This window comes from Gobius niger (assembly GCF_951799975.1).
Source record: "Gobius niger genome assembly, chromosome: 11".
NCBI lineage: Eukaryota > Metazoa > Chordata > Actinopteri > Gobiiformes > Gobiidae > Gobius > Gobius niger.
The window spans coordinates 31298276-31323436 of record NC_136862.1 but is presented as its reverse complement, the minus strand read 5'-3'; the positions used below and the strand labels follow the sequence as shown (position 1 = coordinate 31323436).

The 25161-nt window shown below is 43.1% G+C and overlaps 1 protein-coding gene across 1 annotated transcript in view; it reads right to left on the bottom strand.

Annotated features, from left to right (window-relative positions):
* Positions 1-25161, bottom strand: part of fstl4 (follistatin-like 4) — a gene marked incomplete at its 5' end in the record, with an annotated part of 455018 nt that overhangs the window by 398453 nt on the left and 31404 nt on the right. The window contains one exon of the mRNA XM_079566729.1: positions 13436-13481. Within this exon, the coding sequence (XP_079422855.1) occupies positions 13436-13481 (46 nt within the window). The remainder of the gene's footprint in view (positions 1-13435; positions 13482-25161) is intronic.

Below are 25161 nucleotides of genomic sequence, written 5' to 3'. Positions count from 1 at the left end.
AATTGGTGAATATAAGATGAATACCACAACCTCAAACACTGTCCTCTTCAAACCCTGGTGCTCTGACATGTCGATGATGATTTCTCTGAGACAGAAAGAGCGAAACACCCAAACAATCCTCCATCTAGATAGAGCAGAGGTTTTACTCTTCACTGATGTACTAAACACCCAAATGCACTTACTAGTAGAGGGTAGGTGAAGTTTAAGGTGTCACTTAAAGACATTTTGGAAAGTGGATATTCTGGTGAAGACAGCTCCGAGACGCCCAAACCCCCGCCTACACGCTCACATTTAGAAGAGTGAACTGGACAAAACAGAATTGATCAGTGTTACTCGAGGCGCACAGCCAAAAGGCTATGCTAATTTAAAAAACACACACACACACCAAAAAACAGAGAAATAAAAATAAGAAGCGGAGTTCATTACTAATGTATACGGACAGTTAGCAAGCCAGCTGCTCCAGGAAACTTTACTTTACTACTTTTCCGATTGTCATTAACATTTAGTCATCAAACATCACAAATTATGAAGGATCCAGATGTTTTGTCAACCTATTGGCCAGAGTTGGGTGACATCAAAGCCTAGTTTATCATTAATAAATATACAGACCTTTTGAGATTTCACTTTAGATTCCAATGGCCACTAAACACAAACTTATAATATGTTAATGAGAACATCGGCTTGTACTAATAAATGTATGTGCAAAAATACTGTCAAATCAAACACGTTTCACCACATACACTTGCATTTTGTTTCCAAACACCCCCTCCTGGACCGTTTATGCATTGCAGGCTATATGGACAAACATAAAATACATGAACAAAGCTAAAATACATTCCCACTTGTCTATACCCAAATGTGATTAGCTGAGTGCTACGTGCAAACCATCAACACGGTGATTTTGATTGTAGTGGATTTGCTTGAGCAGTCCAACCCTCTGATTGCCCTATCCACCGAGCCCCCGTGGCCCCAATCCTCGCGTCCCGAACCACGGCAGCAGCCTAATAAAGAAAAGGGCAGATTGCATATCATCTGACTTTGTCCCGCTTTGACCCGGGGTAACGGCAGCGGCGCGTGTGGCATTTTGATTGTAATGGCTCTAAACAGCGGTCTCCGGCGGCCGCTGCGATTGCGTCTCCGTTCTGTACTATATGAAAACCAGGCGGCTCTAATAAACCGATATGTCAGCGTGCCCTTTAGCTTACAGTTAATCGTAGCTTGTTAGCACCATTCACTGTCCCGGTCAATAGCCACCGTGCCGGCAGGGAACAATAGTGTCTATGGGGGGGAAAAAATCAATGCAGTTTCTATAGTTGCTACTGTGACGTTTTACTGTCAGCAGTCAAGCACAGCGATGAAAAATGATTTCTTAAAGACACTGCCATGCACAAAATGATAATGCGTTTTACAGTGTTATAATAATCCACTTCCGGTGTACGATCAACACCTACGTATAATGCCGCAACAAAAGTCCTTTTTCCAAAACACATTGATATGCCTTTTTGATATGCCTTGATATGCCTTTGATATGCCTTTTTCCAAAACACACACATTTGCAGCCACTAGCTAACAATCAATTAATGGCTGGCTAACAGTTTGTGTCGATCCTTAACATAGCTGTTCTGGTGTTCCGTTTTGGCCAGGAGACTACCGCATGTTGCCCCACTTTACCGTATTAGTATTACCCTTTAAATCACCCGTATTATATTTTAAAAAAACAACTAAAAACAACTTCATTGACCTCTCTGAACTGATCACCAGCCTCGCTAGAACTGCCCTCTGTGGTAGCCTGGGTGGCAGTGGTCGCGAGGTTAGCATAGCATAGGTAGGCTATGTTCTGCCACTGTGTACATTTCTCATCCCATCAGAGACTGGATTAGGCACCTGCCCACTATCCTTAAGGTTTGTGGCTAGGGCAGGGTCAGGGTGAAGCTGGTTGGTTGACATATGTAAGACCTTTCACATTCATGGCTTGTGATTAGTTGCTGGCAGAACATACCAATGAAAAATATATTCGCAGACTGGGTGGCAGGTGTCGCAAGGTTAGCATAGCTGTTCCAAGTCTCCCGTTTTGGCCGGGAAACTGCTGTATCTGACCCCGCCATGGGGCTAGGTTGTTGCGGTGGGACGTCTTTTTCAAATCCAAATCTTAACAGTTCTGATCATTAACTCACATGTTTGATGTCGAAAGGACGAGGACTTGTCAGTGCCTGATCTAAGAATGTATTGCTCAGTGGATGTCATTTCGGGTTGTTACTGTTGGTGCTACAAACAAGCGAGGTCACTAAAAAACATCAATAACGGCTTCATAGCAGTTCAGAGTTTTCACACCAAGGCACCAGGAGTTGTACTGACCTTTCTACTTTCATTTGGTGCGCCTACCTCGACAGAATAGTGCCTTTAAGAGTTTTATCCGGACTCATATTTGTGATTCTGTATTGTAAGACATAAAAGTACTAATGATCGGGAAGGGCTCGGGACGAAATGGCTAGACTGATGTTTTCTCTGATCATCGATCGATCGCGATTCATAAAGATAGACATTTTAGATGAACCTCAGCCAAGAAAAAAAGAGCGATGGGTTGACAATATAGTTGAGATTGAGAGTTTCCCAGACCAGGTTTAGGAACAAATCAAAAGAAAGTATGAGCAAATCTGTCTAATAAACCTAATGATTCCGTGAAGACCCCTGGGTGCACCTTTAGACGATCCAGTTTCTCGCCCCGTCGAGATGAACTGCCTTTTGCGCTTTTTTCACCAACAATACATGTCCAACACAGCCCTTTCCATGTCTTTCATAGAAACAATACAAAAGAGTCATCCTCTGCACACACTTAATCCCCTTGCTCTAATTTGACTTCATGACAGCGCACGAGGACGGAGCGATTTACAACTGGAAAGGTAACTTTTTCTTCCGGATACTTTAATTTGTTTCCCGCGTCCATAAAGGTGGGACGGATTTTGGCAATGCACGGTTTGTTTTAACTAGATTCTGATTAAGTTCTCAATGACTCAGTGAACTTTTCGCTGCTGATCTTTATGGCTTAATGAAACTGCATTTGCCCAGATTTATCACCTGACACGGATGGTGACTTACAGCTTTAGGCCAGATGAATTTCTCTCCCTCTCTGTCTCTTATTATGCTGCAGGACTCTGTCATTTACATCGAGCAGGGGGGAAGCGAGGAAAGTAGATGCAGGGACTTTTAGGACTCGGGCGAAATGTGCACCAATAATGGGAACTTTTCTCTCAGCTCATATGACTGTCTCACAAGGGTGTCCAAGAGTGGAGACAATATTCAGAATGATGCGCTTGATGTTGGTCAGATGAAAGGTCTTTGAGCCAGAAGATGAATGTGGCAGGTGCATGAATCAAATCACTTACAAAAAAAAAAATGATCAAGGAAAACAGCCAGACATTTTCTGTCGGACATTTCTTTCCAAAACGGCGTTGAGTTATATCAGAGCCTGCTCCAAAGCAAATTCTGACATGACATTCTAGGATGTTAGTCCAATTAGGTTCATTAGGTCTTCTTAGAATTACGCTATGTTTTGTTCTTATAGCCAGACCTTAGTGTTGGTTTTTGTATCTGACGGTTTCGGCTACAACTGTGGCCTTCCTCAGAGGTTGGGGGACGTACCAAAGTTGGTATGCTCCCCAACCTCTGAGGAAGGCCACAGTAGTAGCCGAAACCGTCAGTCACGAAAACCAACATTAAGGTCTGGCTATAAAAAATAGACCTTTAGCCTTAAATAGACCTTTTCCACCAAGCTGGTGCCGGTGCTGGCTCCGGGCCGGTTCCAGTTTCAGAACTGGTTCTTTTGTTTTCCACTGAAAAAACACTGGCTCTTGGTTCCAAAAACTGGTGCTGGTTGGGAACCAGTTAAAAGCTGGACCAAGAAATGAGCACCAGTGATGTCAGCGGCTGGGGGTGTGGCTTTCTCTTCCGACAAACAACCAATATTAGTTAGTTAGTGCTTATAACTTCCTGGAGAAGCCAAAACAGTCTCTGTGGACGAAACTGTTGTTTTGCTTTATGCTTTATGTTAAGGACCACAAAGTTATTTTTGTGTAGGCTATTTTATAAGTAGAAATGTCTGTAGCAAGATGTTACTAATCATGTTTTATGTGACAGTTGACTTCCCAAAGCGTTGCTATGGCAATAGGAACAATGCCAGCTCTCATTTTGGTGGAAAACCAAGTCAGTACGGAACCAACCCGGCACCAGCTCTGAGCCGGCCCAGAACCAGCCCAGAACCAGCACCTTGGTGGAAAACCAAGTACAGAGACCACAAGCGAAATAGGATGAGTAACTAACTTTCACAACATACGCATGTTCACCGAGAACTCCGATGCTGTGAGGCACAAAAAGTGTAAAGACGGAGAGAGGAGAAGACCCAAATTAAGCCAAAACTGCTCGGGATGTGTTTAAAATGATTTCAAAACCAAGATCTGTGAATCTAATCTCATTTGCAGAACAACAGTATTTTGATTTTTTTCTCAACAGTTTGCAGTCAGTGGTATCTTCTTCATATTCTCAATCATCAACAAGAGGGAAGCTAATGAGCCCAAACTGTTGGCCATGAACCCGACTTGCTTCGAGCTCCCACAAAAACCCTTCTGAGCATCCCAAATCTTCATGTTCCCAAATGCATAAATGCAGAGCTTGAACCTAGAGCGTACTCTTGTTCTTCCCTCGGGCGAGACGCTTGTCTGAGTGTCAGTGTGTTACCCCCAGATTCCACAATCTTCCGCCTGTTCGCTCGGCTCCGCTCGGCTCCAGACCGACGCGCACTACCTCCACTTGAGGCCACCTCGGACCTCTCGAGTGCAGGCAAACCCTAGATCAGATCGTGACATTTCCGTTCAAATAAAGTCCGTGTAGAGGGTTCTTTTGAAAGTCCAGATGTCGTTGGCGTCGTCTTTTCTGTGCGGTGTGATCTAAACTGTGGAGCTCGATCCGGCCGGACTCAGACAGAGCAGAAAATACAGTTGATCCATATTTTGTCGGGGCAGAACGGAGAGGAGGGCTGGCAACGGAGGCCCGCGGAGCGGAGAGAGAGGACGTGGAACCTTTCTCAACAATCAACGTATTTACCACGAAGAACAAGAATGTGGAATCAAGCCATTAGTGTGATCGCATTATTGGCATTCATCGGCACCTATGGCAAAGGCTAGAAGGAAGCAAACATAAGCCTTGATAGTAAAACAGTTTCGGGTGAGTTGTGACCCTGCAAACCATCCCGAAAGTGCGCGGTGAAGTGCGAAACTGCGGATTGGTCTTAATATGCAATGTTTGTGCGAGAGCAACCGTGAGCATCTGCATTTCAGCGGCAAAACTGGGCCAATTTGATTAATGTCATCGGCTTAACATGCGCGGGGCTGCCACAGAAACAGATATGCAAACCGAAGAGGGAAGAGCAGACCGAAAAAACAGAGCGAGGGAGCAGCTCAGAGGGCGAAACCTCGACCAAAAAAACGGCAACACGAGGCTGTGGAGAAAGGTCATCGGAAACGACAACGACATGAGCTATTACTGTCGTCTCCAAACAGTTACAAATCGTGACTTAATGTTTCAATGGCTTGAATAGCCTTTTGAAGACCGGAAACAGCCTTGGTCGTAGAGAGAGAAACGTATCTTAAGAACTTAACCATCCTTGAGCTTCGCGAACATACAGCGGGGCATAATTAATCTCCAGAGGAAATCTAAGCAGCGCATCACCCACTGATCAAGACATTTACCGCGCTTTCAACATCGTCGAAAGACACTTCCCGAACTCAGTCATCATCAATTAATGACCGCTCCGTCGGCTTACATCATTTCGCCGATCGGAAAAGGCAAACGGCATATTTGAAAGATCTCCTCGAGTCCTGTCGGAGTGTGCATCTGGCGAAAGAGCCCGGGGTGAGCTGCAATCGGCGCGGCGAAAGCTTTCCGTTCGCTTACGAGGGGGCTTCAAAGAGCATCGCGTGAAGAAAACATGAAGCGGAGGAGAAAGGAGCTCGTTCCTTCCAACCTCATTTGACTTGCAATGTCATGGTTAAAACATGTCAGGTTTGATAGTCGGAGAGTGGCGTCTTCAGCGCAGGTTTGTTGGCGGGGTTTTGGCTCGTTTTTGAGACGCCGCTCTTGGTTGTGGAGAGATTCATGGCAGGGAAATAGCAGGCACTGGATTTTGAACTTGATAATGAAGCCAGTTGGTATCATACATAACTTGGATAGATGTGTAATGAGTCGTAGGTATAGTTCATTGGCAGATCTAAAGGTTAATAATCGGTATTGTCTAATACAGGGGTTTTCTAGTGGTATGGGACCTTCAGTTACCTTAGGATGACTCGCCGCGACCCACTAAAAATGTAATTTGTTTTTTCTTCATTGAATAAGTTTAATGACAGGTTTTAATGCTTTGGAAAATTTGACTTATTTAGATGGATGACATGTGTTGGTAAATAATAATCATTTTATTTCAGTGAAGCAGCAATTTCCACTTTTAATTTCACTCATTTCATAACCTGGTTTAAAATCCTTGTCCTTCTTGTCACTTCCCTGTCAGTGTCCAATAAGGAAGTGAAACCATAAACATCACACAAAATGGCCAAACTAACTGGGTCAAATGATTTGCCAAATCTTCAATATAATTGTGTTAACAAAGTTTTAGCAAAGTGTCTAATATGTCACATACACTTTAGAGAACTTTTCTGCCCAAGATTGCTGAATTGATTACTTTTTTTCCCCACGCTTTAACCCTGCGGCCAATATGACGGTGTGGTGAACACAAGCAGTGAACACAAAAGTGAGACGGGCTTGGCGAAAGATTATGGCTGAACTTCTAATCAACGCTGCTCTTGGCTGAGGAACAGTAGATGAGCAACTTTTAAAATGATGAAGGCTCACTTTAGCCTAAATGTGGAAGGGAGACGGGTTCCACATCACATCCCTACACTTCCACACTGAGGTAGGCCACACTGGCCATTTCTGTGTGCCTTTTTTACGCGCTGATCACTGTTTAGCACCTCCCTCTGACTGCAACTGCACCTTTCTCCGGGATGAGGTGTCTCTTCCCCCTCATCCGCACCATGGGGATGCACGGCACTATGAAAACCAGCTGCCTCTATGTGAACAAGGCGGCAAATGTAGCTGGCGCGGCTTATAGTAAGGTGCGCTAAATTGGCTGAAATTTACGGTAATTAGAACAGATGTTATCCATCTACATAAGTCACATTTTCAAAAGCATTATAACCTGTCATATGCACTTTAAAGGCCCTATACGGAGTTTAAAAATGTTAAAATTAAGTATTTTCCTCCCCCTACATGTTCCAGCCATGTCCTAATGTGTAGAATGAGCCCAGACCTGTTCACCATCAGTCACTTAAAAAGGTGTTAATTCGGGTCCAAAGTGCCGTCATGCATGAGCTTAATATAGACGCCTCAGTTACGCATTAGACCTGAGGTGGCAGTAGTGAGTATAAAATGGCTAGCTTGCATTTCATACTATATAAATCGGGCCAAATAATGAAAGAGGAGGCCACCAAATGAAAATGTTAGTTGTGTCCAAACTCATTCGTAATTTTCCTAATATATTTGTAGCATCCAAATACTTAAAGAGGGGGTATTGTGCTTTTTTCAGCCACATAGCACCAGTCTATAGCACACTACAATGATGACGAAACCTTCTGTTGGTCTGTCAATGCAGTAAATTAGAATAACTGCCTTGTATAAAATTGCTCTTTCAAAATGGCGGTAGCAAATGACTTGAAATAGGCCCCTGTCTCTTTAAGAACCTCTGACCCTTTCCAACACGCCCCCTCCACACGCCGTCTGTGGCATCACAACAACACTCCGCTCGTCGTCTCAACAGTATTGAAACTACGATCGGTGCATTTTAATTTTTATTGTTGGAAAGGAGCTACTGTTTATCACTTTGTGAACAATGGCCACACAGGATATTATTTGGAGACGAACCTTCCACACCGGACGCTTGGAAGAGGCTCTTGCCTGAAAAATAACTGCGGTTTGGAGGCTATCTCTTTGTATCTGCCATGCCCTATGGATCTCTAACTATACCCCCATGGACGACACCAGGATCTGCAGGAGCCCATACAATTCAAAAGACGGACATTATCTGTGCAGGTGGACAATGGTTTTTCGAGGTTACCCGTTAGCTTGTTATAATCGACTACAGCTCATTGTTGATGAAAAGTCTCTAATAAACCACAAATGTGTAAAGCCAGGCTCATTGTGTGATCATCGTAAAGGCTGCTTCGAGTAGTTGCCTGCTTTATTGACGTTATTTGTGCATAATATGCTGCCTGTTTTCAATGAATGTTGTGAAGGTGAAGGTTGTTAGCTTGTCGCGGCTAATGGTGCCTTAGCTCCGGGAGAAAACCACTCGGCTACGACTCACTGTAGATGAAATGTGAGCAATAAACTACACAATCAACAAGCCAGGCTCCGTGTATGATCATCATAAAGGCTGCTTCAAGCAGTTGCCTGTTTTAGTGACGTTTTCAATGCATAATATGCTGCTTGTATTCAGTGAATTTTCCCGTTAGCTTATCGCGGCTAGCTTGTTAGCTCCGGGAGAAAACCACTCGGCTACGACTCACTGTAGATGAAATGTGAGCAATAAACTACGAAATCAACAAGCCCGGCTCCGTGTGTGATCATCATAAAGGCTGCTTCAAGCAGTTGCCTGTTTTAGTGACGTTTTCAATGCATAATATGCTGCTTGTATTCAGTGAATTTTCCCGTTAGCTTGTCGCGGCTAGCTTGTTAGCTCCGGGAGAAAGCCACTCGGCTATGACCCATTGTAGATGAAATGTGAGCAATAAACTTCCAAATCAACAAGCCAGGCTCCGTGTGTGATCATTGTTAAACGGTTCTTTATGTGTGTGGTGGTTTTATTGACTTTATTTGTGCATATTTCTCGTTTTCACGTGATGACTCGAGGTTTAGCTTAGCATTAGCTTTCTCCGGAGGCTCTGTGCATCATCAAGGCCCAGCGCAGAACCAGACACTGAAATAAGTGTTCTTGTCACCGGTTTGAATCCTGGGTGTTTAGGTAACAGAAACACTGATGTGTGTCTTTGTAAAAGTCTGCTGTGGCTCCGGTTCACAACACATGAAGCTCCATGATGACTCTGTTTACATCTTAGGGCTGGACACTGCGGGGAGGGGGTTCTGCTGAGGGGCAGTGGTTGGTTACTCGGCTGGTGACGAAAGGTCGGAGGCGTATCCTGGAGGTCGAGGGCGTTTCCTGAAGGAATCAGGCGTTTTATCCCTAAAATGGCCGCCATCAGAGTTTCTACAGATTACTCGAAAATATGTGAATGTGCTAAGGCAACACTTCAGGCATGGTTTTAATGAGGGAATGACTTATTAACATGATGTAAAGCTTGAAAAAGTCGATTTTGCATAATACCCCCCCTTTAACAGACAAGTTTACTAGGCACATTTAACAACTTTCAGGGTCACTTTCCAGGGTCACTGTAGCACAAATGTTAAATTATAGTATCCAAGGAGGGAAGTTGCGCGTCTTCAAATATTCCGAGTGCTAAAGCCCAAAAAATAAGGCTTATGCCAAAACGCGTTAGCGTTTACTCTATGTTGTAACCAAATAAAGAAATATGTGAGTACTTCTGTCTGGATATACGAATTATTGATGTGCTACCCTTTACATTTTTTTCTAAAATGTTAAATTATAATTTGATGCACAGTGTTTTCCACACAAATAGCTGAGTTTAAAGGAGGACAAAGTACATTTCATTCAGTTTCTAGAAGTAAAATCAGGTATAGCTCCTTTAAGCTCACCGAGTATCAGAAGCATCAGCACTTGTGAGTTTGATGAGAGTCTCAGAACGCTCCAGTGTATTCTTGTTCTGAGAAATGAAAAGACTATTCCATACGAGATTTCGTGGAAAACATAAACTTGTCTGGATGAGCCATTAGGCGGCTGCATATATGAAAAAAAAACATCTAACCCCAAAAAAATTGCTACAAAAGGTTTTTCAATGATTTTCTGTAGTATCATGTGTGCTTATTAACACACTAAAAGTCTACCAAAATCTGACCACTGGAAAGCGAGATCCTTAAAATGCCCATTACTCCTTTATTATTCATCCTAGACAAGTCATGTTGGTGTCTAACCCCATGTTTTGGGTGTCTAGGGATCCAATGGGCTTGTTCAAATTGTAGTCACATGATCACATAATTATGATATAGAAATTGTGGACAAAGACTCTATAGATCAACATTAGCGAGTTTGTCGCGGCAACGGCACACATTTTCAACGCAACCTTTCATTGCTTCCCATAGGCTTAGAGGGGCATGGATGGATACACACTCACATCCGCAGTTAGAAATTAAACACAGAGTCAAAAAGATTGGATTTGCCATTGTGACCATGCAAATCCATCGTGCGGCCCGCGGTACAAAGGTCTCTCCGCGCCCACAGCACGAGGAAAACCTTCCCGTCCCGAGAGTTTCTTATTAGGCTGAGCGACAGCGAGCGCCTCCCACTACATTCTCCCTCAGTCACTCAGACACATGTAAAGCCATCGCATTAGAGTCGGGCGAACGCTGCCAAGAGCTAAAGAGCAGAGCGGCGCATAAAAGCTACATCGCGCCGATATTCCGGGTCAGCAAAACTCTGGCGTTACTGCTTATGGAGCGGCCGCGTTTGTTGCGATGGACTATTCTCGATAATGGACTTACCGGAGCCACAGCATCGGCCCAAATGAGCCGGGGGAGAAGATATGCGTCCAGTGCTTCGTTTATGGCCAATAAAAAGGCGGCGTAGGCGATGTACAGTGTGCGGAGTTTGCCACTAAAGAAGATTCAAGTTGGAATAAAGCAAAAGTTGGATGAGCGGGTAAAAGTTGCTTAAAAGTATTGGATCCCTTAAAAAAGCGGTGGGGAAAATGTACGGTGTTAGAAAAGCTTCAAGTCAATCCTGGACTGATAACGGACTGACAGATAAATGTTTGTACAGAGATGTTCAAGGGGTGCCCTACACCAGACTAGGAAGAAGAGGACAGGGAAGAAAAAGAAGAGGACAGGGAAGAAAAAGGAGAGGACAAAGAAGAAAAAGGAGAGGACAAGGAAGAAAAAGGAGAGGACAAAAGAGAAAAAGGAGAGGACAAGGGAGAAAAAGGAGAGGACAAAGAAGAAAAAGGAGAGAACAAGGGAGAAAAAGAAGAAGAGGACAAGGAAGAAAAAGAAGAGGACAAGGGAGAAAAAGGAGAGGACAAGGAAGAAAAGGGAGAGGATAAGGAAGAAAAAGGAGAGGACAAGAGAGAAAAAGGAGAGGACAAAGAAGAAAAAGAAGAGGACAAAGAAGAAAAAGGAGAGGACAAAGAAGAAAAAAAGAGGAAAAAGAAGAAAAAGGAGAGGACGGGGAAGAAAAAGAAGAGGACAAGGAAGAAAAATGAGAGGACAAGGAAGAAAAAGAAGAGGACAAAGAAGAAAAAAAGAGGAAAAAGAAGAAAAAGGAGAGGACGGGGAAGAAAAAAGAGAGGACAAAGAAGAAAAAGGAGAGGACGGGGAAGAAAAAGAAGAGGACAAGGAAGAAAAATGAGAGAACAAGGAAGAAAAAGAAGAGGACAAAGAAGAAAAAAAGAGGAAAAAGAAGAAAAAAGAGAGGACGGGGAAGAAAAAGAAGAGGACGGGGAAGAAAAAGAAGAGGACAAGGAAGAAAAAGGAGAGGACAAAGAAGAAAAAGGAGAGGACAAGGAAGAAAAAGGAGAGGATAAGGAAGAAAAAGGAGAGGACAAAGAAGAAAAAAAGAGGAAAAAGAAGAAAAAAGAGAGGACGGGGAAGAAAAAGAAGAGGACAAGGAAGAAAAAGGAGAGGACAAGGAAGAAAAAAAGAGGAAAAAGAAGAAAAAGGAGAGGACGGGGAAGAAAAAGAGGACAAGGAAGAAAAATGAGAGGACAAGGAAGAAAAAGAAGAGGACAAAGAAGAAAAAAAGAGGAAAAAGAAGAAAAAGGAGAGGACAAAGAAGAAAAAGGAGAGGACAAGGAAGAAAAAGGAGGAGAGGACAAAGAAGAAAAAGGAGAGGACAAGGAAGAAAAAGGAGAGGACAAGGAAGAAAAAGGAGGAGAGGACAAAGAAGAAAAAGGAGAGGACAGGGAAGAAAAAGGAGAGGAAGAAAAAGGAGGAGAGGACAAGGAAGAAAAAGGAGAGGACAAGAGAGAAAAAGGAGAGGACACGGAAGAAAAAGGAGAGGAAGAAAAAGAAGGAGAGGACAAGGAAGATAAAGGAGACGACATGAGAGAAAAAGAAGGAGAGGATAAGGAAGAAAAAATAGAGGACAAAGAAGAAAAACGAAAGAAAGGACCAGGGAGAAAAAGGAGAGGAAGAAAAGGGAGGAGGACAAGGAAGATAAAGGAGATGACAGGAGAGAAAAAGAAGGAGAGGATTAGGAAGAAAAAATAGAGGACAAAGAAGAAAAAGAAGGACAGGGAAGAAAAAGAAGAGGACAAGAGAGAAAAAGAAGAGGACAAGGAAGAAAAAGGAGGAGAGGATGAGGAAGAAAAATGAAAGAAAGGACCAGGGAGAAAAAGGAGAGCAAAAGAAGGAGAGGACAAGGAAGAAAAAGGATAGGACAAGGATGGAAAAAGAAGAGGACAAGGATGAAAAAGGAGAGGAGGAAAAAGAAGGTGGGTAGGAAAAGGAAGAAAAATTAGAGGACAAGGAAGGGAAAGAAGGAGAGGAAAAAAAAGAAGGAAGGGAGGACAAGAAGAAGAACAAGGAGGAAAACGCAACAGTAGAAGAAGAAAAAGAAGCAGAGGACTTGTCCATGTCCGTTCATGCCCGTGCAAATTACTCAACATGGCGACCACGGTGGATCCACACACTTTTGTGGCTGCCCAGAGTGGAGGCGGAGCAAAATACCACTACTTCCTCCTCCCACCTGCTCCTATAAACAATATATAGTGTAATAAAGGTCGGACATAGGTATACGGCAACAATTTCACCAGTGTTGAATCCATGTTTATAAATGATATAAAGTTAAAATGTTATAAAGCACTATTAAAAAAACAAAGTACACATGAATCAACATCGTCATCTCAATACTGATTCACCACAAACCCCCTAACCCAATCAAAAAAATATCTAAAAACACTATATTGACAATACTATAGCACTAAAAAGTTGCTACATTTTCGACACTGATGATGCTCCATACGTTTGCCCAGCCGGTGAACAGCCAGGCCCTATTGGCTGAAAAAAACACACACACATTTTTCCTCATAAATTCCACGGTTCTGCCATTATTCATCATCAGCCGTGTCGTCCCGTCTTTACTCGGGCCGGATTGGGAACACACATCAAGCCACAGCCACAACACAACAAGTCGGCAGCCGAACGGCGGAGGCACGGGGCGGGTTGTGAAAAACGCCGTTTGGTTTGGACCCGGTGTAAGTGTACTCACGCTGATGGATGTCGCCGTCTGTTTTCGCCTGGGCTTCACTCCGCTCCTGTGGACACAAACAGAGAAACACGGACCATGATTACAAGCTCACAACAACGGAGGGGGGGGGGGGGGTTTCCCACAGTTTTCAGGGAGGCTGTTTGTTACGCCGGCTTTACACGGCACAGAGTTCCCATCCAGGGTTTAGACTTAGCAATAGGGACTTTTTAATATCTAAATCCAAGCCTGATTCATTGAGCTTTGAACCCAAATAAACACGAAAAGCGAAATTATTATTTGTATCATTTTTTTTTTACTGTTTTTTTGTTTTATTAGCTCATTCAAAAACTAAACAAGATCCAAAATTCCCTCTGAAAAAATTCTAGTAACTCATATGCAAACAAATAACACGATACATTTAAATCTGAGTCTATCCATCATTTAGATTTCATCGCTGAAAATATCGGCAATTTTGACCTAAATGTCTTATTTTTATATGAAAACATAAAATCACAGAAAGCATGTTCCTCATATTTATGTCAGTATGTCAGTCATATTTATGTCAGTAAGTTACAGCAGAAGTTACTCGCCTTAAAAGCGTCACAACTCTGTGCGCACATTGTTAGGAACAGGACACTTCTGTACCATTTATTTGGTTGATATATTAGTAGTAACAATTTTTCATTTTTGCACAGAGGATTTTGGATCTTGCTTAATATCTACAAAAATTCTAATTTTGCCAACCATATGACCATAGATACAGCCGGCATCGCGTCATAGAAGGGGGCGTGGCGTTGCAGAGGGGAAAGGAAGTATCTTTAGAGCAGTGTTTTTCAACCTTTTTTGAGCCAAGGCACATATTTTTCATTGAAACAATCACGAGGCACAGCACCAGCAGAAAATGTAAAAAAATGTAACTCTGTAGCCTATATTCAGTCGTTCTCATCAAAGTGCCTTGAATAGGAACACGGTATAGTCTCACCACAATGCCATTGATCATCACAAATGAGCTACCTGCGGCCACTTACTGATATGGAAGAGTATTACAACTGTACATTATTTGCGGATAATTTATTTTAAAAAAAGACAACTAGGTGAAATTGCATAATTTCCCAAGGCACACCAGACAATATCTCACGGCACACTAGTGTGCCACGGCACAGTGGTTGAAAAACACTGCTTTAGAGAAACACAATTTTGCCCTTTTTTTTGGCTGTTTTCTGGCGGAATATAAACGTACTTATCACACATAAACAAAGGCGGCATGCAGAGGTGAGCGCTCGTACTTCACACCTTTCAGTTTGCATGCTCTACCCGTGTCCGTGTAGGTTTCCTCCGGGGTACTCTGGTTTTCCCTACCACTAAAAACATGTACAATAGGCCCGAATGAATGAGAATGTGTTCGAGAGTGCGCACGGGTGGACGGCGAATGGAAATTAGCCCGGCGTGGCGTGTTTACATGCATGAGACCCATGTATGTTCATTAACATGCACTGTCCCGACCAAATAAACCAATAAATAAATGAATAAAGCCAAGTCTAAATCGGGTCCATATGGATGTTTTTTCACAGCAGATTGTTCAGTATAAGCGAAAAAACGGCAGTCATAGCTAGCGTTACCATGTAGCACAATGCTAACATGAAGCATCATGTTTACATTCTCTAGCCCTTTAAAGCTCTTTAAAGGGGCTAGATGCAAGTTTGCCATTTTATACTCACTACTGCCACCTCAGGTCATACGTGTAACTGCAGCTTCTATATTACGCTCATGCGTGACGGCAATAGGCGGCGTTCACGATTAAGAATGTGATGATGTCATAATGTCAGATGGAGGGCAGGGCCAATACAACTCTATGGGAGAAATGCAGTTTTTGAAAGAAATCTCCAAAACGAAAATTGACAAATGTTTTTCCTCAACAGTATTTGATCGTGATTGGATTCACAAACCTATTGGACAACATCACGGTCATGTTTTCCCATATTGTCACCACTTTTTGATGTTTTTCTGAGAAAATAATTGGACATTAGTTCATATGTGCTGACAGAGGAGATAATGAACTTTGTTTTTTGCCTCATATCTCAGTCATTACAGGAGATATCCACATGAAACAAAAATTGTCACAAAGACATAAAAATATGCATTTTGTCAGTTACCACAGTTACCATAGTTACCGTCAGTTGCCCTCCACCTCAATTTTAAACCATAGGCTCTTTAGAATGTTGTGATGTCACGTGAATGCCACCTATTCGGACCCGAATTAACACCTTTCTGAGTGACAGTGCAGGATTTTAGAGGCAGTTGTGATGAACAGGTCTGAGCTCATTCTACACATTAGGACATGGCTGAAACATGTAGGGGGAGGAAAATACACAATTTTGACATTTTTAAACTCCGTATAGTCCCTTTAATCAAGAAAACCAGCTAAATCACATCATTTACAAGCACCTAGATGGTGATGGCCTGAACCGCTCAGACCATCAATATGTTTTCTACAAAAAATGACCATGACTCCAAAAATGGAGGCAAGGGCAGTGAAGAAAAAGTCAAGCGAGCTCGACTTCAAGAAGACATCACTTGGTGCTTCCGGAGACGCGGGAAGATTGCGCGTTTCGTCCGATCAAGCGCGCGGCGTTTCTGTTGATGACTTTCCCTTGTTACAGAAGCGCGACGTCGCTCGGAATTAATGCAACTCAGCGGCGCCGCAGTCTCCACAATGGGCCAAACAGAGAGAGGAAAGAGGAGGGGGGGGGAGCGTTTTTAAAAATAGCAGACAGTAGATCTTCACCAGCGTCAGCCGGCGAGTGTTGTGACATTTCGGTTCGCCGGCGCGTCGTCAGTAATGAGGCGCGCTGATAAAACACGTGTCGGGGCTCGGGGAAAAAACTCATCACAAAAAAACACACGCCGCTTTTGAAAAAGTCTCCCGCACTTACATTCAGGTCACCTGCTCCGCCGCCGCAGTCTTTCGGAGGATCATGTCTGTCGGCACGCCTGGCGAGTGTGAGTGAAAAAAAAAGGGGGCGCGCAAATCAATCAGCGGAGATAACACAGCGGAGGTTGACTCTCTCGGCTCCCTCGGTTCACTGTGCAGACGTCTCCGCCGTGAACCCGGGTGAAGCTCAGCAACAGCGAATGTGGCGAGCGAGAGCAATTACGAGAATTTCACCCGGCGGGATCTCACCATCGGCCCCCTCGTTGACCGCAGGGGAAGCTTCCTCCAAAATGTAATGACAAGAAAATGGCCAGATAGAATACTTTTTATTTTGCTAATGTAGGTATTAAATGGTGAATGGTCTCAACTTATAAAGCGCTTTTCCACCAGCCCACATTGGCACTCAAAGCGCTTTACATCAAGGATCTAGGGCAGGGGTGGCCAACCCGCGGCTCTCGAGCCGCATGCGGCTCTTGGCCAATCAGAGTGCGGCTCTTTGCATGATTGGATATGTTTCATACAATGCAGCTCTTTGCAAAATAATTGGTAAATATTTCCCATAAACTGTAACAGTCTTTGACCAAAAATCCAACCATCGTCCTACAGACCCTGTTTCCATCTCTACACACATGAATGAGAGTCTGTATCTCCCTCCTTTTAGAGGCGGTGTGTAAAAGGAGCCCGTGCAGCAGCTTCACTCAAAGCAGGATGTAGGTTAAACAACAGGCAGGCAGATCGTGGCACTAGGATCAGCTTCTGCTTTTCAGATTTCTGATCAGCCTACTCTTTATTTGATGACATTTGGCCTCATATTCACAGAAAAAGATCAAAATTAGGAAATGGAAAAAAGCGGAGCTCTTTTAAAGCGTATGATGTGAAGCGCGACATCGCAACGCGGAAATACGCAAAGTCATGACTTTTCTTTCACATGTGACAGTTACTGTAACAGATGCAACATAAAACAGAACCTCAGACGTCCAGAGGCTCCTGGTTAAAGTTCATAAACTTTGTGCAGCCCAGAGTGCGTTCTCTGCACAGTCCAGTCAGGACCGAGCTGCAGGCACAGAGCGCACAGGCCAGGGGCGAATCAGAGAAGGGGGCTCAGTGGGCAGGGCCCCAACAGCACAACATTTCAGTTAATATACATGTATTTCAATCTTGGTGAGGAGTAAAACCATTAAATCTAACACAATTATTGAACAAAAAAAAGCAAAAGGCCAGGCATAAAGTTATAGTTTACTGTGATTAAATAAAACGGTCACATTCTATTTAATCACAATAAACTACCGCCCCGGGATCTCGCTAATGGTCGGTGCCTTTGTGGCTCTTCACAGGATCAAGGTTGAAAATTTCGGCTCTTGGTCTCTGACTGGTTGGCCACCCCTGATCTAGGGCATTAACGACTCCTGGTTTTTAAAGAGGGGGTACTATGCTTTTTTCAATCACATGGCACCAATGATGATGAAACCTTCTGTTGGTCTGTAAATGCAGTAAATTAGAATAACTGCCTAGTATAAAGTTGCTCTCTCAAAATGGCTGTAGTGAATGTCTTGAAATAGGCAACAACAGTGTGTACCTGCAAGAAACGGGATTCGAACCCGGACCTTCCGACCCAGGACGATCCGCTCCACCAACTGTGCCTCTGTCACTGGTTTTGAAAGATTGTTTGCTCTCCAGCCCTACACTACAGTGTAATGAGTCAGGGTGTAATGGTTCACGCAACCCCCCACATAAAAAAAACTATGAAATAATTTAAAGAGGCCCATTTATGTCTTTATAAACAATGAAATGATTATTTATGCCCAGGGAGCCATCCAGTACTCAACAGCGTCTTTGTGAAACAAGCAAGAAACATTGGTTCCATTGCTCATTGTTACGGCCCGAGGCCTCCAGCTCCTCCATTTTGGCCATATCCCTTTTGTGGCGTCGTCTTGTGTGCTGAACCCTTTGCTTGTATTTAAATGTGACCGTGGAAGTCCTCGACAGCCATTGGTGGATTGTCTCTGAGCCTGGTTCCTGACTGGATAATGGTCCTACTGCTTCCCTGGCCTGTGATCGGTGCGCCGCCCCAGAGTCGGGCCAACCCTGGGCTCCCACCTGAACGGCCACACCCTTAAGGCGAGACACTGCAGGCAAATAGGGAAAACATGTATATTTGCAGATATCAATTTGAAACGTTTGCTGTAGATCACTGGCATAAATGTGAGAAAAAAATACATCGCAAGTTTTCTGTCATTTTATCTTTTCATATAAGAACAAGGTGTTTTATGCCTAAAAATGCCCCAAATTTCCCATCTTTTCGGCAACGAAATCTGAATATTGGATAGAGCTACATTCAAATGTATGGTTTCATTTCATTGATAAATGAGTTACCAAGACGTTTTCAGAGAGGATTTAGGATTTCTTGTTTAGTTTTAAAATAAGCTGTTTTTTAGTGGAAAATTTTGTAAAAATGTAATTTTCGCCTTATTTTTTGACATTCAAAACCCAATAAATGGGGTTTAGGGATTAGATAATAAAAAATCCCTCTGAAAAAATCTTCCAAATATTGTTCAGTCCAAGGCTAGAAAATGTGAAGTCTTCAAGTCCGACTGACGTGGACATAGTGTCGCCACAATGACAGAAAAATGTGTTTTGAGAAAAAGGGCCTTGAAATTGTGTTCTCCCATATAAGTCTATGGGGGAACATTGAATCTGCACAATATTTAAACATGTTCTTGTGAACATTAGGCATATTTTTGGTTTCCAGGTGAAAGCTTATATGTTCAGAGACCAATTTGGCCCAAAACCTGAAAACTGAAAAAAATTGAGTTTTGCCTGTAGTGTCTCCCCTTAAAGGACCTGCCAACATGCCATTCGGGGCTGCTGGGATTTGATGTGAACAGCAGCCACTTTGCTCTGTGTTTTTGAATGTGTTGTAAAGACACTCGTCGTCTAGTCCTTAAGACTTAGTTAGACTGGTTTTGTTTTTTGTACTTTGTTTGTTTATTAGTTTGAACTTTGTCTTGGAACCCTTTTTGAAACCTTTGTTCAATTTACCTTTGCATTCCTTTTTAAATGAATTATAACTTTAGTTTTACCATTTCGCATCTTAGTTTTGTTACTTCCCCTTCCCCTTAGCTGAGCTGGGTCGTAACACTCATGGAGACTAAATAAATGGACCACAATTGCACCGAAAAGATTCATGAGTGACCGAACCGAACGTGCTTAAATGAAACGCTTCAATACTTTACGTGTGAGTCTCTATTATTGGCTCGAAAAGGCCGTTTGAACAGAATACAGTGGCATGAGATGCTCCACAGCCGAGGGAGAAGGTATCTGTAAACGCTCGTTGGACTTTACTACCGTGTTTATTTTGCCGAGTCTGTCAGCCGCACAGCTTGAGCGCGGAGAGAGCTGCATCATCTCGGGCACTATTTACCGCCCACACAGCCCAGTCACAGTGCAGCCACGGAGGAGGACATTCAGTCAGCGCAGCGTTAAGAACAAATACGCACAAACGGGAGCCTCTCTTCAGACAATAGCCTCTTTCTTCTGCATCGCTTCATTTTGGAGTTTTTACAGATTGTCTCACTAGAAGCTGGATAATTAAATCCCCTCAACAAAAACAAAATAAAATACTACATTTAAGGCTGTTTAGAATTCATTAAAGCCTTATTTTGATTTGGTGTCAGTTGTTATGTATTAAATGAAAAAGTACTGCTAGACCCCCAAAAAAGTTGCCAAAAAAATAAAAAGGTCACATGCTCATTGGACGACCTCAATTACAGTACATTGCTTCAATAAGCTTCTGCAATGTCAAAAGATCATTTGTTTTTCACCAAGATTGCATTGACGATGGGAAAGTGTGTGACCCAATGGGCGAGGATCGCGCTTCTCAACCAAAAGACACTTGGTGCAGGATTCTAATGGGACTTCAGACCTCCCAAGAACAGCTAAAAAACCTGGCTCCAAAGAGTTTTGTGTTTTATATATGTCGCTATGACCCATGTGACCCACGCTGTTTTTTGTTTATCAGCCCAAAATAGTACAAGCATTTTCAGTGCATCGACTGGCTCCAGAAACTGTCAATCAAGCTCTGGAGCTCTGGAGGCTCCGCCTTTATGCTCTTTTAAGGAACAGGCTGCCATGTACGTTTCACTGAGGATTCAGGGCCATTACCGTGAATGGGGCTGAACGGGACCCACTCATCTGTATTAGATTATATCTATGGTGTGACCACTGCGAAAAGCTTTCTCTATTGCCCAAACTTTTTGTCTCGAAGGACCAAAATGAAAAGGTGCTTGTGGGTCGTGGGCCAAACACAGCAATGTCAAGCGTGAAACACATAACTGCAAATAAAATATAGCTATTCTATTTTTTGGTATAAATTTGCATTTGATTCTGTCTGTGCAAATAACATGCTACAATAAATGTTGGCAAAAGCCTAGTTTTAGTTGAACAAAATCAACTATTGTAGCAAAATAGTACCTACAGTGACTTTACCTCAATCATTTGTTAACTCAAACAAAATGCCACATTAGATAATTTTGAAAGTGTACATTCTTTCATCAGTCAATTTCTAACACGTGCCTTTGTTGATGTCAACAACCATTGCAAAAGTTGGACAAATTGGAAAGTTGATGCTACAGCGCTCTGTGATTGTTAAACACCAAGACACTTCAAGTGTTTCCTTAACTTTCGAAAGGAGTGAAACAGCGCCCCCAGTTTCACGCTGGTGGCCAAAAAGTGCACTGCACCCACATTTACCTTTGAGAGTGAATGGGAGAGCATTAGTATTAACCACACACAACACAACAGTAGGTCACTCTCTGGCGGGCCAATGTAATTGTTCTGGCGGGGCAAATTTGGGCACGGGTGCTCTAGCACATCCCAAAGATTCTCAATGGAGTTAAGGGGGGTTCAAGAGTCAATCCCTTTTGAGGGTTCTAGAGGTCCTCCCCAGGAACATTTTAACCAAATGTCTCCAATTTTACACCTATAACCTGACCAACTGCTGCAGATCCAGATCAGAACAGTTGGTTACATCCAGGTGGCATCTTTTTGCAATACTCCCCTCATATTTATGTCATTACAGCAAAAGTGTCAAATTCATATCCCTTACCTAACCTTTTTGTTCCTATAACCTGCAGCGTGTCGCCTTAAAAAAAGGTACGGCATCACAATCCCATACAGACGAGCCACGCAACACTTTGTCCGGGAACATACTGTACGCGGCAGCTATTCTTTGCCATTACGTCATGACGGACTTTGACATAAAAAAACATGAATTTTTAATAGACGCGCTCCAGCCCGGGGGCGAGACAAGCATGGGGTCGCCGTGCCCTTGACTTGTGGACTGCGCACAACAACTGCCCCGCGTGCATGTGAATATATTTCTGCCAATTTAACGGAGGTCCCCCGAGGCATCGCTGGGAAATAGGCTGGCCACATCGCAACCTGGGAAAGTCGGTGCGTTGGACGACTCTTTTCAAGTCAGGTCCTTTCCTTTAATTGTGCTCAAAAGATCACCTTGGATTCTGACGCTCAACATAAAACGATTTTAGAAAAAAGAACTGTATGTATAAATTTTTGAGTTGATTCACCTCTTTCAGCATTTTAAATTCTGAGGTTCCACAGTTGAGGCGAAGAGTTCAACCCAACGAAACACCCTTAATGGCAGACAAACTCAACTCAAGAGATTCAAATTGTGTTCCTTTGTTAAATGAAGGGATGCATTGTAGCTTTCTTCACGGTAATGAATGATGCACTAACACACTTAGTATTTTTATGAGACAATGTTTAGGAACTGCTGCCATGTCTTGTCCCTGCCATAAATAATCCATCTATGAACTTCCCTTTCTGCTTTTCTCTGCAATACAGGCTCCTACATGTCACTCCGACATCGTTTTTTAGAGTATTCTGTTTGGATTCGTCGACTTGCCTCTCTGTGGAAGCGTTGTTTTTTTTAGCAAAGGCGCAGGTGTTCAAAGATCCTCTTCTGTGCCAAAGGTAAACATGGCGGCTCATTCAGGGAAGATAAAGCGGCGACAAGAAATGGTGCAGCATTTTCATATATTTACATCCATCCATCCATTTTCCTCCACTGTCCGTTGCTGGGTCGTGGGAACCAGTCCCCTATGGCAGGTGGTGGGTCCACAGAAGGACGGCCTCACGATTCTAACCGGGCCTGTTGGTCTCTCATGAGGGGCTTCTGGACCGCTCTTTGTCTGACCCGTCACCTATAGGACCTGTTTGACATGGGAGACCCTACCAGGGGCACGAAGCTCCCGACAACAGAGCTCCAGGATCACTCGGGTGCTCAAACCCCTCCACCACGTTAAGGTGGAGGGGTTATATATATATATTAAAATATATATTGACAGGAGATATTGACCCATCAGCATAACTTTAAATCATAACAACGCCGCCCAACAAGTGACTTCCTGTTTCGATCCAGCACACCAAAATAAAAGCACCATCTTGTTCATCAGTTCAGCAGTTCATTAGTTTCTTTCTGCCTAACTATTAACAGACAAAACACTTAATATGTGTGTATTTAATTATATTCCTGTAATGTCGCAAGCACCTGCTGAACTAATCAATGAGACGAGCTCCGTGCTTTTATTTTGCCGGAAACAGGAAGTCACTTTTTGAGCGGCGTTGTTGTAATTTGAAGTTATGCACTGAGTCAGTTATAATAGGGAAGTCCAGATCTGATATTCAGTGTCAGTATCGGTCGCCGAGCCAGGCATTTTGAAAGTATCGGATCGGATTAGTCGCTGCCCGATCCACTAAAAGCGGGTTGTGGATCTGCAGGTTTACCGAAGCGCTGCTAATGCTATCGCTAAGCTGCTGCTACCGCTAATGGCAGCGTCTTGAACACTCACATAATAGCAGCAGAGAAAAGCTCCTTGTCACCTTTGAAGTGCTGTCATTTAGGTTTTACAGAGGAGCCAGAATTGAATCCAAGAGCGGAGATGAGAGCGTTCTCTCAGGTCTGTGTGTATGTTTATCCACAATAACTAGCCATATGCTGCAAATATTTATTATTTATTTTTTACTGAAATGCCTAATTTAGCCTTGAAATAACCAACATTACCCTCTAATTCAAAACTTACTTGGATGTTTGATAATGAGAAGGATAGGCCTGTAGTAGACTGCAGTTGGTCTACAACTTACAAAGATAGTATAACATATTAGTTTATAGAGCTGGGACGATACACATTACGATACTTCAGGGCTGATCTGATAGGTATCGCGATACAGTAGCTAAGTAATGGTGATAAGTAATATGTTTACCTTAAAATGTGTAAAAAGGAAACAGTCATGTGACTAAAAGTTAGGGACCAAACGACATTTGTTGAAGTGTTACAAGTTTTAGTCTATAAGGCCTTGCTTTATAAGCTCCGTGGCGTGTCATCGCTCAGCAACAGCAGTTCAAAAAAGAAGATCAGGAGCTTCCCTAAATAGCCAACTTAACACATTGAGTGCCAAAAACGGAAAAACTAGTTTTTTGCATTTTTCTTTTTTTTTAATTGCGAAACTCTACAGTAATGTGTGATTTTGGTCCCTCTGTGATGAACACAAGTGAAATAAATGACGAATACAAACTTGTGAAAAGTCACGAACTGGACATTTCATTTATATTATTGCGTTTCTTTTCTTTTTTTTTTAGTCCGAGGGGGCGTGGTGTTGCGTAGAGAACAGCTGTGAAGCCGACACTTCTCTCTCGCTCTCTCTCGCGTTTGACAAAGCAGAGCAGCTTCCCATGGACCCATGGAAAGAGTGAAGCAGTTGAGATTTTAGCATTTCTCTGAGTTTTTAAATGTTTAAAATCGGTCAAAGGACGGCTGAGAAACATCCTGTTAAAGTCTTCAATCCGAGAACCAGGCTGTTTAAATGCACACACGATAATGAGGGATATCGATCGATAACACGCGGTGTTTCAAAATGTGTCAACAACGTTGTCCTTGAAAATTGCCTCTATATAATCGCCTTCTATATTAAGCTTGTGCATGACGGCACTTCGGACCCGAATTAGCACCTTTTTGAGTGACAGTGCAGGATTTTAGAGGCAGTTGTGGTGAACAGGTCTGAGCTCATTCTACACATTAGGACAGGGCTTATGTAGGGGGAGGAAAATACTTAATTAGAACATTTAAACTCTGTATTGTCTCTTTAAGCATTTGCCTCTTCCCATAACGTTTGTGTCCATCCAGAGGAGGAGGAGGAGAGAGGAGTTAGCCTAATCAGAAAGGACAGTGTTTGATAGAACACTAATTATCTCCGAATCGAAAAAAAAAGTTATCAATGATTATGATCAAAACTAGCCTCTGTTTAGCTTAGATTTCTCAGGAACCGAGGCACAGAGAATATTCACCTACAGAGGAGAGCTTAGCGTCCCGTCTTTCAAACGAGCCATTGCATGTGATCATAGCTATAACATAGAATATGCTGAGGTGCTACAAATATCCTGAAAAATGGTCTGGTCAGCTAAATCTCCAAAACAGCGCTGCACTCTATCTGTTTACAGTTGACATCACAAAGCTAGACAAACAAACTTCATACGTGTACGACACGTGCTGACTTACATTCAGGTGGCGTGTCTCGTATCATACATGATTTCATTGTCACTTAGCGGAGCCTCAGGATGTTGTAATGATGATCCGTCTCCAGGGTCTAGATCTGTTAGTCTTTTTAGCCCTAGTCTGGGTGAACATGCTGCTGTTTGGGGCCTTTTGTGAGAGCGTTGCCAGTATCGGCTCCTCATTCTCAGACGTAGGACCTCTCCCACCGACAAAATGCAGAGAACAAATGTACCAGCTCCCCTTTA